The sequence below is a fragment of the Macrobrachium nipponense genome, chromosome 35 (assembly GCF_015104395.2).
Source record: "Macrobrachium nipponense isolate FS-2020 chromosome 35, ASM1510439v2, whole genome shotgun sequence".
Classification (NCBI taxonomy): Eukaryota; Metazoa; Arthropoda; class Malacostraca; order Decapoda; family Palaemonidae; genus Macrobrachium; species Macrobrachium nipponense.
In genome coordinates, this window is record NC_061096.1 from 26631873 (window position 1) to 26648840 (window position 16968).

At 45.2% G+C, this 16968-nt stretch overlaps 1 protein-coding gene across 1 annotated transcript in view; it reads right to left on the bottom strand.

Moving 5' to 3' along the window:
* Positions 1 to 497: 497 nt before the first annotated feature.
* LOC135208504 (H(+)/Cl(-) exchange transporter 5-like) overlaps positions 498 to 16968 on the bottom strand; it is a gene marked incomplete in the record, with an annotated part of 106888 nt that continues 90417 nt past the window's right edge. Inside the window, 1 exon segment of the mRNA XM_064240759.1 lies at positions 498 to 5268. Coding sequence (XP_064096829.1) covers positions 5178 to 5268 — 91 coding nt within the window.

Below are 16968 nucleotides of genomic sequence, written 5' to 3' on the forward strand. Positions count from 1 at the left end.
TAGCACTTAGTCTATCCTCCCTCACTCCAGTTGCATATTAAATAAATAAAATTTAAAAATATATAATAATATATTATATATATATATATATATATATATATAGATATATATATATATATATATATATATATATAAATATATATATATATATATAATGGGAATCCATTAATATGATAGGTCCTTTTGTTCCGCAGACCTACTTGTGACACTAATATTTGTTGTATTATATTACGCTTGACATTTAGTACAAATTAATGTTTAGGTACTGTGAGACGTTAATACCGAGAGACATGATGTAACTGATGTTAGTGTTGATGTGTAAACTGTTGTTTTCACTTTATTTGCAACTTTTGTATTAGTATCTTCATGTATGATTTTTTTATATGTAAAAATGGTCTTTACAGCTGAATGTGATTAACCTGAATAGGTTTCCAATTATCATTCAAGCTCTTATGAGTTGATAAGATGGAATATTTTGGAAAAATCAAACCACAGAATGTAGATGCACATAAGCTTTATTTTTAGGTAACTGTTCAAGTATTTTACCTGTATCATAAGTGTGGGTGACTAGTTTGTTGAATACAAAAGTCCAGAACCTGAACTATTTACATCCCCCAATATTTGCTATTCAACTGAATATCAGTGATTGGTTCAAAGCATTACATTAGCCAAAGGTAATGTCTAAGGCTTGCTTTGTAAAAAAGATATATTTCTGAACCAGCAAATAACCATAAAAAGATGCTGAAAAGCACTTATTCTAAACTGCAACTGATTTGGTATATCAGCAGCTTGGCCTCTATGCCAAGCAGTGCTTTTCAGCCTGCTTTTACAGCATCCTATAGGTTACAGTTTTGATGACTAACAGTATACAGGTATATTATTCAGTGAATAAAGGTATTTTTAAGTTATCACTAGCATGATTTTCCACACTGATACACTGCAAAACAGTCATTGATATGACATTTGAAGATGTTGAGAGGGAGTCCTTCCAATAATTACTAAAACACAAAGGTCGTCTAATGTCTTTGAAATCTCAAAATAATTCTGTGGCTAACAGGTTAGGCTTGATTACAAGAAAAGACAATGAACATACAAGCTTATAAATTACATTATATGCACTTGCTAAAAATTAAATGTGGCTGTGATATTGTTTTGAGGGAACCTTAACCTGTCCCTTTCCTATACGTATATATATATATATATATATTATATATATATGGCATGTGATACTCAATAAATTGAGTGAAACTATGATAAAAATAACTGGTGAAAATGAAGAAAATTCCTATATAAAAAACCATGAAAACTAAAAATGAAAACACCAAGGTTGGATTTGATCAAGGTTTGTAAGAAAATTATTTGGTATCAATATAATTTTGAGGAACTGTCTTTGTAAAGCTCTAATATTGTAGATGTTGACAACCACCATCTACAAGAAGTATTGTAATAATTTTTCCAATAAAGTAAGATTTCCAAAGGTATCTCTGCAAAGAACCTAATAAACAGGACTAAATGGGGCATTACAATCTGTTCAAACTGAATCATTTTGTTCTGAACATTAAATATTACCTTAAAACATTATCCCAGCTATGAAAGGTCTTCAAAATATTGCATCATTAAAAGATTTTTCTCTTGGACATTACCCTCATCAAAGATAGAGCCTTACAGTCCCTATTTTCGGGATCACAGCCCTATAAAGATTTTTAAATCTCGGGATACAATCTTCCTCTAGAGCACTACAAAATGATCAGTCTCAGAACATCATACAGTATTTCTGTATGGCTGTTCTCACAATTAGACAAGCTCTTCACTAATTAAAAAAATGCCATTCTCTTGATTTTCCCACTAATAAACTCGTGTTAATTACAAATGTTTGTAATAATAACGATCAAACTATCTTCATTCATTCAAAACTACATAGTACAATAACCCTGATCTTGTAAAAGAACTGCTCATCCAAAAACTAATTGATTTTTTTTTATCAGCATTTTTTTTTAAGCACGCATGAGCTTAATTCTTACACTATCACATATGGTTTTGAAAACTTTACAGGGCCGACTTCAGTACATAATCACAATTACTGAAATGTTAGAAACTGACAAGGTTCTACAGATGAAATTTCACGGCTGAGAACAATAGGCTGCCAATTCATCTTAGCTTTTAGGAAAAAAAAAAAATTTTTTTTTTAGTCGTTTCCCCCCATGACATTCTGGAGTTTAGCAGATTCTGTTACTCAACAAATTTATTTCATCACATACCATTCGCTAAACGTAAACCTATGGGTACAACACCTATTTACAGAACAGTAAATGGTGATGATTATTTTTTTAATGTACATAAACATAGAGGATCTGTTAATATCACTACTTTATACTTTTACACCCACAACTGTAGTTTATTTACAACATTTGTCTTTCAAGCCCATCCTACAGTTCCAGGTGATCACATCGATCAATAATCTAATGAACCCTCTAAAAAAATAAAAAAATATTGTGTAGTTATAGAAAATAAGATATAGTGCCAGTGTTGTCATTAAAGAGTTTGACCAGACCACTCAAAAGATTTCAAAGGAATTCATACATAGAGGAAGAATTTAAATTTGATCACCACCACCATCATTAAGGTTTCGTATCTTCCCTTCAAAAGGTTAAAAGCAGCACGAGTTCTCTCCATTCCTAATGTAAAATTTTAGGTGATTGGGAATTTGGTAATTTAAATGGATTTTGATTAAACTTCATTCAGGGGATTTCTGTATCAGACTTAAAGTTGCTATTTGTTTGCAAAAATATACTTGCTTCAGCAGCACATACACTAAAATTGGAACAATACAGAGAAGATCCCGTGCCAGCACAAGGCTGGCTTAATCTATATATGTCCGTTTGCAAAAATCATGACTAAATTTTATTAAAAAGGTGTGTCAATATATATTAGGTTGCATTATCTGGATTTTAACATAAATTACAGTTGCATAATCTGGTTTTTAACATAATAAATTGCATTATCTGGATTTAGGAGCCGAATCTTAGTTCTCAAATAATAACCACCAGAAAATAAGGACATTCAAGTTTGTGAAATTTCCCACACAGAAAGGAAAATGTGCCTAACACTATAGAGAAATAGGATTTTGAAATTGTACACCATGTGTTAAAAAAAAAAAAGACTAGTACCACACTTTCTTAACTAAAAAGATAGGATGTGAACAATCTTAGACATCCATTGATATTTAGTAGTGAAATACAGGCTCAACCCTTGGTTGTATACAGTATGATCTTGCTATTCATTCCGCAATAATGTTTGCTGTACACAAACATGCCCAAAACTTGCAACATATCTTATTAACTTTTCACTTACAAAACCTATATCTTGGATAAAAATTACAGCTGCACTAGCAATCTCACAATATATAAAAATGAGTTTCCCTCCCTACATACATTTGATCAAACACGAGGCAAAGACAATAAATTTATCTTCACATAATCTTCCATAGTCTGAGAACAGTGGGCACTTCTTTAAATTTTACAATGGAATTACAATAGCTACAATGTACAAAACTGCAGACATCTATTTAACAAGCTTTACAGAGCCACACATACAAATACCTAGAATTTTACTTTACAACATACTGCAAACTACATTCTATATGCAAATTATATGTATATGTACAGTATGTACAAAATAGCACACATAAGGGTACAATCAGTCTTCCATGTTACATTTTAAGAAATCCTGTATTTCATGGTTTCAAAGTGGTGACAAAAACCTATTTTCTAAACCCCTTCATTTGATAAATAAAACGCCCATTTGATAAATAAAACGCCCAATAGTAAAATGCTGTAACTTAAACCACCAAGATTCACTGCCATGTAAATTATAGTGGAAACTTCGATTTGATAAGCACTCAACAAAAAGTTGTAACTTCTATCAACAAGATTCACTGTATCACGTGACATAGATTTATGTGAATCAGCCAATATATAAACCCTTATTGGACAAATTCCTTGACAATCAACCCAAAATTACAGGTCAACAAACTTCAAATGGCCATCCAAACCAACTGAACCTCAAAAGAAATAACAGTAATAAAACTGAGCACATAAGAGAGATAAAGAGAGACTCAACTTCTGTTTCATGGAAGCCAGCTAAATCATTACACTGAATCACAAGATGTCAAATCCCAGTTTGTAAGAACTGAAAATCCAAATAAAATAGTAAATCATTTTTCTCATTAACATACGTATGAATTTACTTACTGTCTCGTTGCACAAAATGTCACATAGTTTGGTCTTGTTTATATCATAGAACATATGGTTTTGTCTACTTATAGAACAGTCAAGAAATCACCTTGAAAAATGAGGCCATCACTTTAACACTGGGGATCTATTTCATGTCAAGGTTTTGTTAGTTGAAATTTTTTCAGAACAACAATACACCACCGCCAAATCATCCGTAAAGTTACTCAAGCTATGAATGTAATTCCTGAAAAAAAAATAAATTACATACCTATCCAATATCGACTAAAAGCATACAAAGACTGCAATATATTCACAAAACCCAATCTGACAGGATAGAATATGAGACGTATGTCAGTCACTAATATCTGCAAATGTCAAATCCCCATTTTCCTTGGTAACACTTTGAAATGACAAAATATTACACAAATATTGATTTGTCTGGAGTTTAGCAACTTTTGAGGAACACAGTAAGTAAAAACACTTTTATTCAATTATATTATCTTATTACCATTTAAAACCTAACTTGTGTACTTCCAATGAACAAATTTTACAGAATATACAACTATATAGATGATTTCTATATACTCAACAATCATACAAATACTTATATAGAATACATTTTAATAAATAAATCTGAGTACAGTAACCTTAAGATTAAATTACACTATGTAGAACATCTAGTTAATACCATTTCATTCCAAGTCCAGCCAACAGCAGTCACTTGTCTTTGTTCTTGTGCTTTTGTCAGAAGTTACAACGACATTTTTGCTTTAAACCACAAAATTTAGAAAAATAATGAGGCAAAATAATATTTCCTCCTAACATACTCATTTTCAACATGCTTTCCTCAGCAAAATGTGACAAGTAAGCCAAAGGCGACGAGGATGACTATAAAAATATAAGGTAACTTAACAGTGGTAGGTAGAACTAAAATCTGGAATTGTATCAATTGAACAAAACAGACTCTGGGTCCTCATTCTCGAGGAATTTTATGTGCCGCAAGACATCCTTCTTTGTGATGATGCCCAACAAACGCCTGTAAATGATAAAATATACACCAATTATAATTTTGTTCGTGTAACTAGAGATTAACTTTACAGTTTAACCAGATCACTGTACATATTTAATTTCCAAACTCATTTCTTTTCCTCACAACCCCATTATTTACAAGAGCTTATATTTGATCCCAAATATTCCATCAATCTAATCTGTATGGGTGAAGATAGTCTCACTATGCACACCTTCTGGGGTCCCCAAATAGGAATTATCCAATATTTTGTACTTTCTTGGTCACAAAATGCTGTTAAAAAAACTCTCAGACTTATTTTTTGGTTTTTCTAAAAAAAACTATGGACCAGAAAAGTTTTCTTCGTAACATTTTCAGACTGTTTTAAAGTTTAAATAAATTTATCCCAAAGTATTGTAGCAAGTTGTAATTTATCCCAGAGTATTGTAGCATAAAAATGACAATTTGTCGAAAATTGCATTTTTCCTAACTATACAAACCTGAGGTCCTTTAACAATAGGAAGTAGCTAGCGGCAGCTGGAAACGGTCGTAAGCTTCGAACAAGGGGAGAACGGTAGTTAACTGCTTGTCCGATTGTCGCGCGCCGCGCGACTGGGAGGTAAACAAATCACTTTTGCTTTTGGCCCATGCAAAGTACGCAGAGTGAGGGGTGGCATGAGGAGGGACTATATGTAAAGGACCTCAGGTTTGTATAGTTAGGAAAAATGCAATTTTCGACAAATTGTCATTTGTTCCGATACGTAATACAAACCATCGGTCCTTTAACAATAGGAAGACTCACTTCTTGGTGGGAGGAATCTGAGTTTTCTTTAGATGAACAGACTGGTGTTCGTCCATCCCTGGAATGCCTCCCTGGTCGTAAGAGCGAGGGAGGGATCCAAGCCTCTGTCCGATTGATCGGGGTGTGCACCGCAGGATCAATGGTCAGACCTCGGGCCGAGTACTAAGAGAGAGCAAGGCGTATCTCTTCGTACCAGCATTGTAAGAACTTTTCCCTGTACATGAGCAAATATAAAGTCATGGGTTTGTCTCATGTAGGCATCCACTTCCTCCCCCTTGTAGGAGAAAGTGGTGGATATACACTCCTATCCCTAATTAAAGGGATAGGATGGAGCTCGGTCGAGTAGCTTACCTGCATCTGACTCCCTTCCAGCGTGGTAACGACCGTATCCCTCTGCCCACAGGTAGAGGTAGAGAAAGATGGTGAAGAGAAGCCAGTCACACTCTCATTCGCACATTCATTCTCCCAGTCCATACCAGGAATCGATGCTGTTCTGCCTGCTCGGGTGCTGGGTAAGCTTACACAACGTGTTGAGCAGCCACCACAGGTCCCAAGGAAAAAGTATCCAAGGACTTGTGGGCAATATCCCGAAGGTAGAAAGGACGTGAAGGTGGTCTGGTTGGCCCAGACACCTGCCTTCAGGACCTGCGCCACGGAGAAGTTCTTACGGAACGCTAAGGAGGGTCCGATACCTCTGACTTCGTGGGCTCTCGGTCGGAGCGTACGGATGCTTTGTTTGCTACCGCATTCGAAGCCTCGATACGCTTCTCCTTGATCACCTCACGTAGCCAGAAAGAAAGCGTGTTCTTGGAAACTTCTTTCTTGGTAACCCCAGTGCTAACGAAGAGGCGTCGACACTCAGGCCTGAGGTGTCGAGTTCTCTTCAGATAGCGCCGTAGCGCCCTCACAGGACAAAGCAGCATCTCATCCGCATCGTTATCGGTGAAGTCCAGAAGGGAGGGGATGTGAAAGACTCGAACCTGTCGTCAGGGATCGACGGATTCTGAGTCTTGGCTACGAAGTTCGGGACGAAATAGAGCGTCACAGATCCCCAGCCTCTGGTGTGTTTAACATCATAAGAAAGACCATGTAGTTCCACTACTCTCTTCGCTGATGCCAGGGCCAGCAAGAAGAGGGTCTTGAGGGTCAGATCCCTGTCTGACGACTCACGGAGTGGCTCGAAGGGTCTTCGAGTCAAACTCCTAAGGACAAGAGTCACATCCCACGCAGGGGGCCTGAGTTCCCTGGGTGGGCAAGACCTTTCGAAGCTCCTCATTAGCAAGGAGATCTCGAACGAGTTCGAGATGTCCAGTCCCCTCAGTTTTTAGGACGAGGGCCAGGGCGGCTCTATATCCTTTACTGTGGGTACTGAGAGGAGCTTCTCTCGGCGAAGAAACACGAGGAAATCCGCTACTGCTGAAGAGTGGCTCTGAGAGGAGACAGACCCTGTCTACGACACCAACACAGAAGACGGCCCACTTCCCCTGGTACACAGCTGCAGAGGACTGTCGGACGTGTCCAGCCATCTCTGTTGCTGCGCTACGAGAAAAGCCTCTCGTTCGCAAGAGATGGTGGATAACAGCCAGCCGTGAAGTTGAAGGGACTGGACTGCTAGGTGGTACCGTTCTACGTGTGGCTGGGCTAGAAGGTTGTGCCAATTGGGTAGCTCTCTCGGTGTGTCCGCAAGAAGAGCCAGCAGGTCCGGATACCAAACGGCTTGAGGTCGTTTGGGAGCCACGAGGATCATTCTGAGATTGGGAGTGACCAGCGCTCGACTGATCACTTTCCGAATCAGACAGAAGGAGGAAAGGCGTAGGCGAAGATGTTGTCCCAGGGGTGTTGGAGAGCGTCCTCTGCAGCTGCCCATGGGTCCGGCCACGGCTGAAAAGAAAAACCTGAAGTTTTCTGTTGTGCCGGGTGGCGAACAGGTCTACGACCGTCGCCCCCACAGGTTGAAGAGCCTTTCCGCCACTTCTTGGTGTAGAGACCATTCGGTCCCTATCACCTGATCCCGACGGCTGAGCTTGTCTGCTACTACATTCCTCTTGCCTGGAATGTAGCGTGCCGACAGCTCTATCGAGTGAGCCGTGGCCCACTCGTGCACCTGCACCGTCAACTGATGGAGCGGAAGAGACACTAGCCCCCCCTGCTTGTTGACATATGCCACTACTGTGGTGTTGTCGCACATCAACACCACCGAGTGTCCCCCAACCAAGCTGTCTGAAATTCTCGGAGAGCGTTGAACGCCGCCTTGAGTTCCAGGACATTGATGTGAAGGTGCTTTTCGTGATGGTCCCACCACACCTGCAGTCAGCAACTCCTCCAGGTGTGCGCCCCATCCCTCGGTCGATGCGTCTGAGAACAGAAGCATCTCCGGGGGGGGAGTGCGTATTGGCACTCCTCTTAAGAGGTTCTTGTCGTCGAGCCACCAGGCTAGGTCCTGCCTCACCTTGTCCGTGAGAGCCACGGGAAAGTAAGGAGGATCCTTGGCCTGAGACCAACTCTCCCTTAGCCTCCACTGGAGAGACCGCAGGTGAAGACGCCCGTGAGGGACTAACTTCTCGAGTGACGACAGATGGCCGATCACGACTTGCCATTGCTGTGCTGCCTGTTCCTGCCGAGACAGGAACCGGCCGGCTGCCTCCCGTGAATTTGCTGATACGCAAGTCTGCGGGAAAGACCTGCCCTGCTACCGTGTCTATCAGCATACCCAGGTACTTCATCTTCTGCTTGGGTTCGAGATCAGACTTCTCGTAGTTTATCACGATCCCCAGATCGCGACAACTTGAGGAGTCGATCTCTGTCCTGCAGCAACTGCGAGCGGGAGCTCGCCAGGACCAGCCAATCGTCGAGATACCTCAGGAGACGTATCCCGTGCGAATGGGCCCAAGCTGACACTAGAGTGAACACTCGCGTGAACACCTGTGGGGCGGTTGACAGACCGAAACAAAGTGCCCTGAATTGGTACACCGTCCCGTCGAAGATGAAGCGGAGGTACTTTCTGGAGGACTGATGGATGGGTATTTGAAAATACGCGTCCTTCAAGTCCACTGAAAGCATGAAATCGTTCCCCACCTGATCGAGTCGAGCACCGAGCGTGCCGACTCCATCGTGAACCGCGTCGTGCGAACGAAAGCGGTTCAGGGGAGAGAGGTCTATCACCGGACGCCAGCCCCCCGATGCCTTCTCCACTAGGAAGAGGCGGCTGTAAAAGCCCGGTGACTGGGTCCTCCACGATTTCTACAGCTCGTTTCGCCAGCATGGTCTTGATCTCCTGTCGAAGAGCGTTGTCCTTTGATGATCCCCGGACATAGGTTTGTAGTGGACTGGTTTGGAGATGAGGGGCCGAGACTCGAAGGGTAGTAGATATCCCTCCCGAAGGACGTCTACTATCCAGTTCTGGCGGCGCCGTAGCGCTGCCAAGTTCGCCCAATGGCTCGCCAGGCACCCCCCCACTTCCGGCAGCAGGTGAGGGGGAACGCCGTCCCTAGCGTTTCCCTCCTCGTTTCGACTTCTTCCCACCACCTCCTCGGGGAAAGGAGGCTGGGAGGAGGGCTGGTTACGGCCTCCTTTAGCAGACGTCGAAACAGCAGGAGTCTTCACACGGGGTTTGGACGGTGCAACCGTCTTCGCCGCCGTGGAAGCGCTAGCCAAGCTCTTTGGCTTGGCCGCAGTCGCTCGAGATTGCCCAGTAACCCTTCGAGACTGCCTGGTGAACTAAGCGGTCACTGTCATCAGTGCGCCGCCTTTTCCACCGCAGCGTCCACCATCTCTCCGGGAAAGAGAGCTGGGAACTCCTAATTGGTCCATTGCGAAGCCCGAGTGCCGCCTCACGCCCGCCCGGCCCCCTTGGTCCACTCGGGTAAGGACTGCGTCCCTACGTCGAATAACCAAGTTGGCCCCACAGGTTAGCAGTCTGATGGGCGAGGTACAAAGATCGCTCTTCCTCCAGACTGGCACAGTCTCCTGAAAGAAGCGTCGTCTTCGAGAGCAGAACTCCCAGAGCCGGCCGCTACTTTGGATATTGTGAGGGACCACAAATCCAGCCAAGAGACTGCCTGGAATGCTGCCATAGCGGTAGATTCCAGGGCAAGTGCCTCCTGCTGCGAGAACCAGAGGTTCTCTGACAGGAGCTGCTGCAGGGACACACCTGGAGTCAGCCTCGCTAAACTCCGGGTTAACCTGTTTCGGCAGTATCGGGTCTTCCGAAGGCACGTAAAATCACCTCTGACGCTGTAGAGGAGGAGGAACAGCTTAGAAGACCGTCCAGGATTTCAGCGAATCCTCCCGTCCTGAGACGAGATTCTCAACTTGATCCAGGACTGAGTCTGCAAGCTCTGATCGCGGTAAAACCCACCATCATTTTGGGTTCCCTCTTAGGACCCCAAAAATGACTCGAGCCGGGACGTGGGCTCTGCCGGTGGTAGCGGCGATCCTTCCGCAAGGTCATTATGCTGACGAACTCAGCTTAATGACCTCTGCAAAGTTCCTCTGTATCTCGGGAGTGACTGCGTCTTGTGGAGTAGGACCGTCCAGTCCCTCCAGCAAGAACAGATCCCGTGATACTCCCTCCTTCAGAAGGAGGAACAGCGGCAGACCCCTGACGGTCCGCCCTCCAACTACTTGCGCGTATGTTCTGGTCGGTCCTAGAACCGTGCCTGAGCCATACGGCGTCATAGCGGGATCGCGAGCGGCGCACCTCTCGTGATCACTCCTCGGTACCTCACTCCTCCCGGTGTAGCCCGAGGAGGTTGAAGGTACGGGAGAGGCAGACCTGACGCTCCCCCCTCGCTCGCTGGCAGGACCAGCGTGCGTGGAGGGCTGCTGCTGATCGTCAACCCGCGGTGGCGATCGAGCAGCAGGCTAGCCTTGCCGCTCGCCTGGGGCGAGTGGCTCGGCTGAGAACGTTGACGCTGATCTCTAGCGTCAGGCGAGCTGTTGCTGGTTACCGTCTCCGCCCGGTCCCTATGGGAGCGGCGGTCAGGTGACCTGCTAGGCTCTCTGTCGCGGCGAGACCAGCCAGCGTCCTCTCGGCGAGACCAGCCAGCGTCCTCTCGGCGCGTAACGAGCCGCTGGTACCAGCCGTGGCTGGTACCGACGGCCGCGGGGACCCCTTCCTCGCCTCAACCCGTGGCTGGTCAGCGACAGTCACGTCAACCCCCGAGCAGCCAGTTGGTCGCTGCGAGAGTTGTCCACTGGCCTGGCGAGATCGTGTGCACGACTCTCGCCAGTCTTCTGCTCCGCGCCCGCGGTCTTGACGGCGAGCGAGCTCGGGCGTCAAAACTTTGGCTGGACGGTCTCCCGTGGAAGAGCGTCCACTCGGTACTTCTCGCGAACGAGAAGCGGCCGAGACGGAACCTGATTTAGCGGCAGGACCGCTAACACCAGGTGAGGATGTACCAGCCTCGTGGTACACCTCTGGTCCCCGTCGTCGTCTTCTTTGCAGAGGAAGAGACGGGCCCCGTTCCCGAAGGAACAGGAGGACCAGCAGAAGAGCTCCCCCCCGACTCGCCTGAGCGAGACGGGCCCTTAGAAGATCCCGAAGGAGTCTTCTTAGGGGGGGCGGAGGCAGCCTTCTTCTTCTTCGGCTGGTTAGCCTTAGAAGTCGAAGGGGAAGAGGAGGCAGCAGACGACGAAGAAGACGACTAAGACGACGACGACACCTTCCTCTTCTTCCTCTTCTTCTTCGCCAGGCTCCGCAGGACAGACGTCAGGTCTTCCATCCAGGAGGGAGCCGGGGCAGTTGCCGAAGCAACAGGGCCCGACTGCACCTGTCCGGAAGAACCTGAGACTGTAGCAGCACCACCAACAGCAGGAGCGACAGGAACAGGTCCAGGAACAGCAGGAACAGCAGGAACAGCATGTACAGCATCTGAAAAGGAAGGAGCAGCAGGGACAGCAACAGGTACGGCAGGCACAGCAGGAACCACAGGAGAGCCAGGCGTCCTGTCGGCAGCTACCGTCATTCTCGGCACTGGCGGCAGGTCTAGGGGGGTACTCTTAGGGCAGCGGAAGTCCGGGGTCGGCAACACAAAAAACCCAGGTGGCGGTGGCACCGTCCTCTTTGGTACGGCAGTAATAGGTTTGTGCACCACAGCCGTAGGCGTCACCGTCATTACATGCGGCGTGTACACCAAGTGCGGCGGCATGTCATATGCTGGTGTTGATATGGTGGTAGTGGTAGTGGTTACCGTACCATGAGTGACCACTGCCGACCCCGCCAACCGCTGAATCAACCCCTGGATACTTGGCACTCCCTGCAGTCCCAGCGACTCCCACACCTGTCCAAGGTCGTCCTTCGCTGGTGGCACATTCTGCCGGAAGCAACAGCCCGGGTTAGTCAAGAGGGGGTTTCCTCGCGCCTGGGGGAGAAGAACCCCACCCCGAGCGGACGGAAGACCCGAATACAACTGGACGTCCGGGTAGCGGGCGCCCTCCTCCACACTCGACGGATCGAGAGAGGAGAAGGACTCCGCTACCCCCCCCCGCAGGGGAAGGCGCGAAACATGGGGGCTGACCGGGAGGCAGGAAAGAAGACGAAGTGTCAGTTACCAAAGGAGTCACTGGAGAGCTTTCCGATGACTTCTTTGGCGGCCTAAGTCTTTCCTGCCTCCCCGTACAGAACCCACTGCGCCTCGGACCAATTCATACAAGTTATACATGGCTCGTTGCGGGAGCATTCTCGCCCCCGGCAACGAGTACAAACCTCATGTGGATCCACATCCACGAATGATCTAAATCCGCCGCATCTACGCCCCTCCAGCCCGGGACACACTCTACGGGCGACTGGGGGGCGCGGCGAAATCTCCATTTCTTGATCACTCATATTGCAAATGAAAAAAGAAATGTATAAGTACTTACAATCGTATACTCTCAATTAAACCAGAAAAAGAGGGCTGATACTCAAAGCAAACGACAAAAGCGGGCAGAGCCATGACGAACACGTCCTATCTCCACACGGCCGAAAGCAAAAGTGATTTGTTTACCTCCCAGTCGCGCGGCGCGCGACGATCGGACAAGCAGTTAACTACCGTTCTCCCCTTGTTCGAAGCTTACGACCGTTCCAGCTGCCGCTAGCTACTTCCTATTGTTAAAGGACCGATGGTTTGTATTACGTATCGGAACAAAAAAGTTGTATGGTAGATTTCCAGTATGCCACTTAGTATTTATTTATTCTTAAATGGAAAATAAAAATGATATTGTTATTGTACAATAAAGTTTCATACATACTTACCTGGCAGATATATACTTAGCTATAGACTCCGTCGTCCCCGATAGAAATTCGAATTTCGCGGCACACGCTACAGGTAGGTAGGTCAGGTGATCTACCGGCCTGCCGCTGGGTGGCAGGAATAGGAACTATTACCTTCTAAGGACAGATTTTTCTCTTCCACCTGTCTCCTGAGGGGAGGCTGGGTGGGCCATTCAATCGTATATATCTGCCAGGTAAGTATGTATGAAACTTTATTGTACAATAACAATATCATTTTCATACATTCAACTTCCCTGTCAGATATATACTTAGCTGATTGGCACCTTAGGCGGTGGGTAAGAGACAGCTAATTACTGATTAGACAGGTAAACAACATACGTTGTAGGTAATAGATAAATAAAACCTTGGTTCCTATGTGTTTAGACGAAGGGTTGACTTCCTAGCTATTGCTAGGTGTCTGCTTCGTCTCAAGAGCCTCAGCGAGGATGTGACCTATGGCTAAGAGTTCTTGTAGATCTGTCAATGGGGTCTTATCCACTTACTCGACAGAATCTAATGGTCATTTGTCAATGGGGTCTTATCCACTTACATGACAATACACCTATGCCTAGGGGCATAATTAAGGAGCACACCACCGATCCCGATCACCTGATCCTAACACGAGGGTTTGTGCTTAGTTTGAAAAGTTATCCCCAAACTCCTTTCAAACAAACCAAAAAAAAAAAAAAAAAAAAAAAAAAAACACTATGTTAACATAAAAAATTAACTCACTTAGTTAAGGGTCAGTGTCGGCTCCCTATCCCAGCAATTCGTATCCGTAGACACGTAAAACCAAGAGAGAAGGATCTCTCGTAGGTCAACTTTGACTCCTTCGTGCAAAGGGAAGTCAACACAGAGTTGCATCTCCCTTAAGTTACAGCTAATATGTCCTTCACGACATATTGTTATGTAACGAACAAGAATTCATAAAAGCTCGCACTTCAAGCGCTTTTAATTCTCAGCTGTTTTGAAGGAATCATCAAGTCATTCATGAAGTGCTTTTAGCGATCACACTTATTTCAAAGAAGACCAGGGCTTCCTTTGAATGGATCTTTTCTGGATGAAGCCTAGAGCCTGGCTTGCGCCTGGGTGGCGCCTCGAGTCTGGTTGGAGCCTCGAGCCTGGCTGGAGCCTCGAGCCTGGCTGGCGCCTCGCGCCTGCCTGACACTTGGTTGGCGCCTAGCTCCTGGAAGGCGCTTTTTGCCTGACTCATGGCTGGCGCCTCGCGCCTGGAAGTAGCTTCGCGCCTGGCTCCAGACTGGCACTATTTGGCGTCTGGCCCCTGGCTGACTCCTCTCCACTTGCTGGAGCTTCGAGCTTGGTAGAGTCCTGAGGATGTCTGGCGATGCCCACATCGGACACTCTTATCTGTCTGACTTGTTCGCCTCCAGCGCATCTGCGCTAGGTTGGAGGCCCCCTCTTTCTCTTCATCAGACAATGACAGTGTTCCTTGAAACTGTCTGCCTCTGGCGTTTTTTACGCCTGTTTTTTGGCATTTGGCGCCTGGTTGGCGCTACATTGTCCGAAAGTCCTGAAACTCCACAATGGTTTTATCAGGAGATTGGAGAAGGGTGGTAAGAAATTCTTCCACTTTGAGCTTCTGGCCTCTCCGGCAAGGGAAGGTGATTGTAGTAAACTACATCCATTAGACGATAGGACATCTAACAGTACGAGAGATAAGAGTCTTCCTCCGAGGAGGATCCTTCTTGAATCCTTCCGTTGCTAACGAGATCTCTTCTTACTTGCTGATGAAGTTCCTCGTTGCAGAATCTTCCCTATCCTTGTCCGAAGGAAGGGAAGGGGCTTGGAAGTCGAAGGAGACTCCGAGCTGAAATTGGGAGGATTCCTGATTTCTAGCTCTTTACTGTATCCTCTCTGAATACCTTCTGGGAAGCATTTCGAACCCGTCATCGCATCCCAAAGACTTTGTAGGCAAACGTTTTAAACCATCTCTTCTTATGTAGGTGAAAACGTAAGTACCCTGCCTGGGCAACGAAACTTCTATCTGAAATCGTTGAGTCAGGAATAGAGGGTTTTAGTTCTCCGAGTCTCCATTAAATCTGATGCGAGATTCCAATGCACAAAAAATTCACCTGTCTTCTTGGTAGTTAAGGGCCAAGAGAAAACAAAGAATTCCCTCATAAAATTTCTCAAAGAAGTTTGATGAGGAGCAGTTCCATCTTGTCGGAACACGGAATCTGAAGCCACAAAAGATCCCATTCGAAGTACATGATATCCTACTCTTGTCGTATTGAGGTATCGTATCAGATCCGAAGATCTTAATCCTCTGCTATCTCTAATTCTCCTTGTATAAAGACAGAGTATAGCCTTTTACTGTGCTCTTTGATAGCAGATATATATAAAGTTGATTCTTCCCTCTGAAAAGGAAGAAAAAACCTATATGTGGTTCACAGAGGTATCGGAAGAGGACAGTTTCCTCTTCCATCAAACACGATCTGCAGCAATTCTATGTCTGGCTATGACTATTGTCATTCACTTTAAAATCCTCTCATTCATGTCCACTTCTGGTCAGTCCTGCACGAAGACTGACTCAGATGGTGAGGTTGTTAAGGTCCATTTGTAATAGATGCTTTATAGAATATTCAGACTGTCTTGGAAAAGACTTCCAAAACATGCTGTGAAAGAAGAACGTGACCTCTGTGAATACACCTCTCTAAGGCCAAAATGAGGCATAAAGTATTATCCTCTCTTTCTTTGACGCCCTTTATCTTAAATTCTGTAAAGCATTTATATTTAGGGAAAAAAAATGTTATTGTTATAATACAATTAAGTTTGTTCATACTTACCTGGCAGATATATATATATCTGTATTCTCCGAAGTCCGACAGAATTTCAAAATTCGCGGCACACGCAGTGGGCGGCCAGGTGGTAGTACCCATTCCCGCCGCTGGGAGGCGGATATCAGAACTATTCCCATTTTCTATTCATATTGTTTTTATCAGTGCCACTGTCCTCTGAGGGGAGGTGGGTGGGCACTTTAATTATATAATATATCTGCCAGGTAAGTATGAACAAACTTAATTGTATTATAACAATAGAATTTTGTTCATGAACTTACCTGACAGATATATATATAGCTGAAATCACCTTCGGATGGTGGGAAGAGACAGAATAGGATTTTTGGGAAACTAAATTAAGTAGATGATATACATCTTGGTTCCTCACCTGTCAGCATAGCCGACTTCGTGTTACTACTCACCAAAGTCTGCTTCTGCGTTACTAGAGTTGCCAGACGAGGTAGAGCCTGTAATGCTGGTGCGCTCTAGATGATCTGTCAACGGGGCGTGACCACAATGTGACTAGACCATATGACCATACTTCTGAGGGCAACGAAGCTAAAACACCACCACCTGACCTAACCTATCAAAGTTAGTTCCATAACTTCTAGGCTAAAGAAAAGGAACGAGCCTCAAGCGACCAACCCTTCAAAGTTAAAAGCACACCTATCCCTTTTCTATAGGATAGGATTCGTGTTGCTTCCTGCCCCAACAATATATCTTACGGATATGTATGGTCCTAGCGACTTACAGATCTCAAATGTCGTCTTCACATCCCGTTCGGGAGTGTGAAGCGAACACAGAGTTGGCTTCGCTAAAGCGTGGCACTCAGGATGTTACTGAGTGTCATGCTCTGTTTGAAATGCTTCCGAGGCCGC